Source organism: Otolemur garnettii, unplaced genomic scaffold (genome assembly GCF_000181295.1).
Source record: "Otolemur garnettii isolate 467f Iridium unplaced genomic scaffold, OtoGar3 scaffold00013, whole genome shotgun sequence".
NCBI classification, from domain to species: domain Eukaryota; kingdom Metazoa; phylum Chordata; class Mammalia; order Primates; family Galagidae; genus Otolemur; species Otolemur garnettii.
This window is the reverse complement of record NW_003852408.1, coordinates 16,142,471-16,152,062: the sequence shown is the minus strand read 5'-3', so window position 1 is coordinate 16,152,062 and position 9,592 is coordinate 16,142,471. Positions and strand designations below refer to the sequence as shown.

The 9,592-nt window shown below is 45.9% G+C and overlaps 1 protein-coding gene across 1 annotated transcript in view; it reads right to left on the bottom strand.

Annotated features, from left to right (window-relative positions):
• The window catches only part of PECR (peroxisomal trans-2-enoyl-CoA reductase), a 35,302-nt gene extending 30,925 nt beyond the window's left edge, over window positions 1–4,377 (bottom strand). Inside the window, exon 1 of the mRNA XM_023510371.1 lies at window positions 4,190–4,377. Coding sequence (XP_023366139.1) covers window positions 4,190–4,313 — 124 coding nt within the window. The 5' untranslated portion in view covers window positions 4,314–4,377. The remainder of the gene's footprint in view (window positions 1–4,189) is intronic.
• Between the last annotated feature and the right edge of the window lie 5,215 nt (window positions 4,378–9,592).

Below are 9,592 nucleotides of genomic sequence, written 5' to 3'. Positions count from 1 at the left end.
TTTTTTTTTTTTTTGGCTGGGGCTGGGTTTGAACCTGCTACCTCCAGCACATGGGGCCACCACCCTACCCCTCTGAGCCACAGGCACTGCCCCCACACTAAATGTAAATTGTCTAAAGACCCCAATTAAAGACATAGGTTGCCAGATTGGATAAAAGAGCAAGCTCTAACTATATACTGTGTATAAGAAATGCCCTGGAAATGTAAAGTCACGAATAAATTAAAAGAATGGAAAAAAGATATACCATGCTAACATCAATCGATATTAATATTACACAAAGTAGATTTCAGAAAAAATAATATTACCAGGGATAAAGAGGGTGAATAGAACAAGAGGACATATTGTGCAACTAGTTGGCAGTTTCTGTTTTTTTTTTTTTTGAGACTGAGCCTCAAGCTATCCCCCTGGGTAAAGTGCAGTGGCATCACAGCTCACAGCAACCTCCAACTCCTGGGGACAAGCGAGTCTCCTGCCTCAGCCTCCCGAGTAGCTGGGACCACACCCACCCGCCACAACACCCGGCTACTTTTTGGTTGCAGCCGTCATTGTTGTTTGGTGGGCTGGGCTGGATTCAAACCCGCCACCTTGGGTGTACGTGGCTGGAGCCTTAGCCACTTGAGCCACAGGTCCCAAGCCTAGTTGGCAGTTTCTTAAAAAGAAACATTCACCTATCATATGACCAGATATTACCCTTTAGGTATTCAAGAGTAACAAAAGCAAGGCTGAGGCAGATGGATTGGCTGAGCTCAGGAATTCGAGACCGATGTGAGCAAGAGTGAGACTCCCTATCTCTAAAAACAGCTGGGTAAGGGTTGTGGAGGGTGCCTGTAGTCCCAGGTACTTGGGAGGCTAAGGTGAGAGGATTGCTTGAGCTCAGGAGTTTGAGGTTGCTGTGGGCTATGACGCCACCATACTCTACTAAAGGCAACAAAATGAGACTGTCTTAAAAAAAAAGTAACAAAAGCATATGCCCATACAAAGATTTGTATACAATATTCATAGAAGCTATCTTTGTAAGAGTCAAAAAATGGAAACAACCCAAATGTCCATCAAAAAGTGACAGGATAAACACACTGTGGTCTACCCATATAATGAAATATCAGTCAGTAGTAAAAAATGAATAAATTATTGATACAAGCAACAACATGGATAAATCTCAAAATGAATGTGTTAAATGAAAAATGCCCGGCATACAGATTACATTCTATATGACTCCGTTTATATACAAATCTAGAAAATACTAACTAATTGATAGTGACAAAAAGCAGATCACAGTGGCCTGAGTGTGAGGATTACAAAAGGTATAAAGGGTCAAAAGAAAACATCTGGGGTGACAGATACATAATTACCATGATTGTGGTGATTTCATAGGTGTAGATATACGTCAAAACTCATCAAATTGCACATTCACATTTGTGCATTAATTATATGTCAATTATACCTCACCAAAGATGGGGGATAACATGAGATGGAGCTGGGTGCAGTGGTTTATATCTGTAATCCCAGAGGGAGGCTGGGGCAGGAAGACTGCTTGAGCCTACAAGTTCGAGGTTGCAGGGGGCTATGATTACACCACTGTACTCCATCCATACAGAGTACGAGTGAAATAGTTACAGGACCAAGAGGGTCTGGCCACCTGTCACCGTCAGCCAAACAGAGACTGGGATTAGATCCAACAAGCTTTACTATCAGAGACCCAGCAATCCAGAGAACAGCATGGGCTATCTCTCTAATTCTGTTCTGCCCTTCCATTTCCAAAATCATAGTTTTATAACTAAAATTTCAATAATTTTAATAATAACAATATTGTTATTTTTATAATAAAGAATAATCAGCATAACCCATGACCTATAATGAATAATAATCAATATAACCCATGACCTATAACAACATTTCCAATTCAAAAGTTAATCTTCTAAATCAATCGTCCTAAACTGTTCAAGATAATGCAACTTTACATTGGAGCTAAATTTACAAAACAATAAGAATGGAAAATATGAGGTGAAGGTCATGCAGGACCCAAACCGACCAGACCAGCTGTGGTGTGTTGGCCCTAGCCTGACAAGCTCCATCTTATATGTGCTCTCAAGATGCCCCCTCCAAACAAAACAACCCCAAAGCCCAGGAGTTTGAGGATGCTGTGAGCTATAACACCACGGCACAAGAATTCTCTTTGACATGAATGTAAGTAAAAGCTAACTATGACTCAAAATCTATGGGCAAGTAAAGAAGAGATTAAATAAAATTGATTAGAGTTGGGCATGGGAGCTCAGGCCTATTATATTCACACTCTGGGAGTCTGAGGCAGGAGGATCCCTTGAGCTCAGGAGTTTGAGACCAGCCTGAGCAAGGCCAAGACCTTGTCACTAATAAAAATGGAAAATTAGCCAGGTGTCATGGCAAATGCCTATGGTCCAAGCTACTTAGGAGGCTGAGGCAAGAGGATCATTTGAACCCAGGAGTTTGAGGTTGCTGTGAGCTAGCCACAGCACTCCAGCCTGGACAACAGAGTAAGACTCTCTCTCATCAATATTAGAAGAAATAAAACTGACTACATGAAAAAAATTTTGCATTGCAAAGAACACCAAAAATAATATAAAAATATCAACAAAGTAGGAGAAAATATTTACATATATCATAGATCAAGGGCCAATATCCCCAATATATAAAGAACTCTTAAAAATTAAGGGTTAGTTTGGGTGCTGGGGCTCAGCCTATAATCCTAGCAATTTAGGAGGCTGAGTCAGAAGGATCACTTGAGCCCAGGAATTCAAGGTTGTGGTAAGTTATGATCATGCCTCTATACTCCAGCCTGTGAGACAGGGTAAAACTCTGTCCCTAAAAATAATAATAATGATAAAACCCAGATGGGTTACAAGGTCAAATACTAAACCACAACATGTTGAAATATCTACTTATCTTACTTGATGAACTTTATTGCTCATTGCTTGCTGCCTATGCCCTAGCAGCTCATCCTACACAAAATCCTTCTTCTCATGTAAAACGTGTTACATATTGTGTATATATTTGTATGCATATTTACATGGTCAGTTTCTAAGAAAGAACTGCTCTCTTCTCTCCCCTCCTGGTCAAAATTCTGCCCAGCTCTACACTCTCTTAGCTCTGCAACTTCACCCTGGCCCCTCGTGGTGACCAATCTCTGTGGCTGCAACCTATGGCCCACACAGGAACTGACCACTGTCCAGGGCCAGTACCTGATGGTGGAACAGCTCACACTGGACTTTCAGTATGTTATTGATGAAGTCATCTGCCATGATGCCACCTGGGGCCCCCAGTTCTGCGCTTTCAGTGATTATGACATAGTTGTTCTCAAGGTCTGCCCAGAAATTAACCAGGCCCTCATCAACATTGGCCTACTGCTCCTAGTATTCCCATCTCCCACTGAAGAGGGCCAGCTCGGACAAACAACCTCTCATACCAGCCTGAACCTCAACACAGGCATCTTTGGGACAGTCAGCATGGGTGACCACTGAGTTCAAAGAGCAGACAAGAGGCAGTGTGGACATGGTCATGAAGTGGCTGGTGCCTGAAAGCAGCGGCCCATACCTCTATAGGATAACCAATGAGGCCCTGAACAAAGGGTGCTCACTAAAGGTTCTGGTGGACAGCTAGCCATATACGTGGCTTGTGCTGTGAGGGTCTGGCCACGCTGGACACTGACTCCAACTACCTCTGTGGCCTGGGAGCTGGCCACCACCCTGAGCTGGCCTCTTCTGGGCTGGCTGACTGATGACCAGCGCCAGTGTCAGGCCGTGGGAAGCGGGCTGGGCCAGGCAGCCCCTGGTGGCCTGCGAGTCTCGAGTCTCGAGGCTTTTTATTTATGCCTATTTAAGTTGGGAAGGGGTAGAGGGAGGGAGCCCTCTGCCCCACCAGCCTCTAGCGCCTGACCTTCTCCCGGACCTGGGCATAGGCCCTGGTTCCTTGTACATTTGCCCCTTTCCTTGGTTACAGATGTGGACATTGCGCTTGGGGAGGCCAAATGGACCCTGTTCCTCCTCTACCCAGCCGGCTCCTGCCCCCAAGTGGCCATCCCCAATTCCTTCCTCTTCATGTAATAAATGTTCAATTTCTGAAAAAAACAAAAACAAAAAAAGGGAGGGGGGAACCCAGCCATGTGTCTACTGGCCTGTAGCTCTTGACACCCCGGCCCGGGGGCCTTCTCACATACCCAAGTGCAAGAGTTCCTTCACGATGGCCTTTCCTATGCCCGTGGCCCCGCCGGTGACGATAGCCACTTGGTCATGCAGCAAGCTGGCCGCCAGGCAACTACTGCCCTTAGTCCAGAGGGCCATCGAGGCTCCAGAGAGAGAATGAGCCTCTCCGGCGCAGGTCAGTCTAAGTTACTCCCAGCCCAGCGGCGGGCAGGTTAAGCTCTCACGCACCCACGTGACGGCCGGGCCCGGGCCCCGCCCCGCGCAACTTGGCCCCGCCCCGGTCCCACCCCGGTCCCGCCCACAGACTCCGCAGCTCGGCATCCTCCAGGGGCAGGACCGCTCTCCCCAGGCTGCTCCCTGGCAGTCTGCGTCTTCCGCCTGCATTCGTCCCCTGGCACGTGTAGGTGAGACTCCTCGTTTTCCTTCTTTTTTTTATTTCGATGCCATTGAGAGGGAGAAAGGGAAATGCAAAAAAAGGAGAAAAAAGCAGGGTGTGCTCTATTTTGAAAAAATTCAATCCTCAGTGCTTCCGCTCTTGTGGTTAATTAAAATTAAATCTCCAGTGCATCTGGAAAAAGAAAGGCTGCAGCGCCGCGCCCTCGCCGCGCGCGCCCGCCCGCCTGCGTCGGGTGTCAGGGGATGCTGGAGCTCCATCATCAGCTGTGTGCCGCCGGCTGAGAAGGGGAGAAGGGGCAAGCTTAGCTGAGGGGAAGAACTCAGGATTCCACACCCTTTCATACCCTGGGAGGGAGCCTGGGAAAGGGCGTGAGGGGGAAGAGGAGCCACAGTCGCGGTTATTCATAGAACCTCAGACGATTTAAAAAATAAACTTGGGCCCACCTCCACCTCCACCATCTCTTGCTCTTCACTCAAGACTAAAGGAGTGAACAACCTTTACCAGATTTGAGATCTGAGTCACTTCAACGGGCTACAAAACAGTACAGAAGAGGATCGTCTGTTAAAGGGTGCTTGCTTCCAGCAAGACACATGCATAGGGGTGTGCTTTTGAGATCTTGTCCTCTACTTCATTCCTTATGCAGGAGGACAAGCCTGCTGAGGATGGGGGAGATGTTTCATCCGGGGAAATGTCTCGTCCGTGCTTTGGTGCCCAGTATCGGTGATTTGTTATTCAGCTCTACTCCTTATTTTTCATGTTGCTTTACGCTGTCAACCCACCAGAGTGAGATTACACTTGTACTGGCCTAGAGAGACTTTACCTTAAGAATTTTGTGGAATGTGTCAGGTGCAGTGGTCCTATCGATGCAGCCAAATGCTATTTCTGAGCTTGTTGTCAGAGTGTTGTATTATTCCTTGCAGGGTATTAAAATAATGTAAATGCAGACAAATGCCATTATTCCTTTGTTGAGTCTACCACTTTGGATTCACAAAATGAATTGGAAATGGGTCTGGTTGAGAGTGAAATCAGACATCACTTCCTCCACCAGATCCCACCCACAGGGAAGGCTGACAACTGCCCTCCCCCATCCCTCCTTTCCCCTTCTCTGACCTCCATCTAGAAACACTTCTCCATCTGTGTTGCCTATAAACTCCAATCTACACTCATTAAAGAAAGGAAACAATCTCTTCTGGCTCCTGTTTATTAGCAGGTTTACTGACTTAAGTCAGTTATGTATTTATTGCTACATTTTAAAAACTTACAACGCTATCGCCTCCTTTTCAACAAAGTAAATTCAAATAGGAAAATTCAAAGCATTGTTGCAGAAAAATATAATTTCTGGTGGTTTGATCCCAATGACATAGTATTTTCTGTTAAACAGGAAAAGAAATATCAACTCAGTTCTGAGGGATAACTTATTCTAGCAAATTCCAGACTTTCTTCCTTAGGAGTGGGGATACTTTAAGCTTCCTTTAAAGATGATTTTATCGAAAGTATAATTTAACAGCTCGGCGCCTGTGGCTAAAGTGGCTAAGGCGCCAGCCACATACCTAAGGTGGCAGGTTCGAATCCAGCCTGGGCCTGCCAAACAACAATGATGGCTGCAACCAAAAAATGGCCAGGCATTGTGGCAGGCACCTGTGGTTCCAGCTACTTGGGAGACAGAGGCAGGAGACTCGCTTGAGCCCAGGGGTTGGAGGTTGCTGTGAGCTGTGATGCCACAGCACTTTACCCAGGGGGACAGCTTGAGGCTCTGTCTCAAAAAAAAAAAAAATATATATATATATATATATATAATTTAACATTTTTCGTAACCTGCTCTGGACCCCTAGACTCTCAGATATGTGTCGGGGGGTGGGTTTCATTGGGGGCCTGGCTGTACTGAAGCTTGTGTGTGGCTCCTGAGTGGACTGAGAGGGGTTCTCTGATGTCTTGCAGTAAAAAGGTGACTGGGGTGGAGAGCCAGTTATGCCCACTGAGGATGACAAGGGCCATTCCTCAGCTTTAAGGAAATTGTAGGATGAGCAGTCAGAAAGCTCTTTTCCACCACAATCCAGGTAGAACCTATGAGAGATGTGGTTCTACCACAGGTTTCAAGGCATCTTTTGTTAAAAATAAGGCGGTGTGGTCTCTTTGCCTCTGCCTTTAACCTCAATTAGTGTATGAAAGACTGCAAACCCCAGGCCTTAGTAGTAGTTCTGCTGCACACAGGCTCTCTGTTTTCAGATTTTAATTCTGGCCTCCAGAGGAGGCACCCCTTCCCTGGGCAACCGCGCCATATTGTGTTGACCACTCCTTTGGCTGAATCAAATGCTGCCTTTCCTTGTGCTTGCATCACTGCCCCTTTTGTCCTGGGGAAAAAGGCATCACTGTGAATGTGTTCCTTCCCCACATACCCCATCATACTCCATCAGCAATGACTCCTTCCCTCTGTCTTCTGAGATCTTGCTGCTTACCCGTCTTCCCACCCCTCCCCCGCCCCCATCTGCCTGGCAACTTTATTTTCTTCCCTCTGCAAAGCAGCTGCTGGCTCAGACAGACAGGGGCTCGTGGGATTCTCGACATGTAGACTCTCAGGATCTCATGCTGAAGGAATGGCAGTGAGGTGTCTGGTGTCTCCCCAAGCTTGAAGCAAGATCACTCCTGAGCCAGTTCACATGAATGAGGCTCTTAACCAGTTCATGACATCCAGCCAGCGTTTACTGAGCACCTGCCACATGCCAGGTAGTAGATACGGTGCAGTCAACCAAACAGGTCCCCCCGCCCTGTGCAGTTTGTATTCTGGCGTGTAGTAGGTATGTTGAGAGTGGGAGTGGAGGTGGAAGGGGTTTGTGTGCCACCAGAGGTAGGACAGTAAGCAAACAAAATATCAGGCATCAACGGTCTCACGATTTTGTCAATAAGATGCTCAAGCTCCTTGTAACCAACTAGCCTGGCTGCCAGGAACTATATTTCCTCTGGAGGTGGATGCTACCTGAATAATGAACCTGCCTCAGTGTGAGCTTTTCAGGAACCACATAGATTAGGCAAGGGTGAGAAAAATGCTGCTCACAAGATTGCTAAGAAACAGGCTACAGCCTGACTCTGCCCATGGCCAATCCTCAGCCACTGGCTGGAGGCTGGACGTTTCTACATGTTCTGTTGTAGTTCTAGTCACTTAACATTGGTCTGAGCCAAATTCCTTTCCTTCTTATGAGAGGGGAAAATGATGATTTTCAGTCATCAAATGTTAAACATTTTATTTCCTAGTTGGTGGTAAATTTATTGGGGTAAACCAAGATGTAACTGGGGGAGTCTGGCCCACCTGGACAGGTCTCCCTTTGAGTGACCGATACACAAATCACAGAAGAGTTGAAAGAACAGCAGGACTGGGGAAAAGCACAGTTCACTATACTGGTAGTAGAAGTAGTAGTAAATAAACTTAGAAATGGTAATACTCCACCCTCACAGTGACAGTAGTTTAGGCTCAGTATGGTAGAGGTACAAAATGCCAGATCCTAATGTTCTTAAGCCAATGGAGTAGGCACACTCTGATTTGGGGGCTTTGTCAGCCAAAGGTTGCAAAATACAGCCCATTGTGTTTTTTATTTTTTTGAGATAGAGCCTCATTATGTTTCCCTTGGTAGAGTGCTGTGGTGTCACCACACCTCACAGCAACCTCAGACTCTTGGGCTTAAGTAAGTCTCTTGCTTCAGCCTCCCAAGTAACTCGGACTACAGGCACCCACCACAAGGCCCAGCTATTGTCTTGTTGAGGTTGTCATTGTTGTTTAGCTGGCTTGGGCCAGGTTTTAATCTGCCAGCCTCGGTGTATGTGGCCACACCACTGTTCTACGAGCACTAAGCCACCTGTTGTGTTTTGTTTTGGCTGTTTGTCCACATAGTAATATATTTAAATTTGGACTAATCTTAACAATTGAAATTAGAAACTTTCATATGAAATTTCAGATATCTAATCCCATTTAGGGCCTGGCTTCCTGTAAGCCGGAAATTGGCTTGGTGTGTGGAAGAGAGGACAATAGTAGCTTTCTGTAGTAGAACCTCTATAGCTAACCTGCCACATCAACCACCTTCTTAAGTTGACCTAATTTTCGTAGGCCAGACATGCACCACATGTATGTGTCAGTATAGTAGGCCTAGTTCCTTATGTTGACCACCTCCATGTGTTGACCAGTTTGTTACAGTCCCTTGGGTGGTCAATGTATAGAGGTTCTACTATACTTAGATGAGACTGGAGCTCTTTGTTTGCTGTAGTTCTCACCACTTCTTATTGTGTCTAATTGCTAAAGCTTGGTGTCAGTGCCCTTTATCAGCTTATTCCAGCCATACTTTATATATGTATGTTACTTGCTTCCCTATAACAAACATAAGAGCAGAGGCCTCCAAGCTTCCTGGCTTCTCCACCTACCAAGTCCCAAAATTCTGCTCAGTATCTGGATGGATTTGGAGAAGGCAGTGCATCAGGTCTGATCCCATGGTCACCTGGGAGGTTAGTGACTGGTTGACTAATTGGATGAGAACTGGCCAGTGGGGAGTAACAGCCAGATTCCCCATTGATGATTCATCCCTACAGAGATGCTATAGGTGGGCAGGTACGCTCGTTTGAGGGTGTTATTTGTCTTGGATTTTTACTGAATGCCTAAGAACTGTTGGTTTCCTTTAACATGACTTGCTTTGGGTACATTGTTGGCAGTGTCTTTACAAATAGAGAATGGGATCATATACTGTTTTAAGCTTGAGCCAGTAACGCCTGAGTTTCAGAATTCCTAGTCTATCCAGGAGATTCGAAATGGCCTGAACCATCCATTATTAGGGATGAGGCCGTTTTATGTCCTAACTCCCAAATACATATCAAGGTCTGCGTATGCCCCAGGCTGACAAATTGTAACATAGCAGAGAGGTTGAGATATCAAATAACCCTTGATAATTTCAGTATATTAGTCGGGATTTCTGTGTGGCTACCTTAAGAGATTAAAATAATCAAGGATTGGCTTGGCGCCTATAGCTCAACCGGCTAAGGC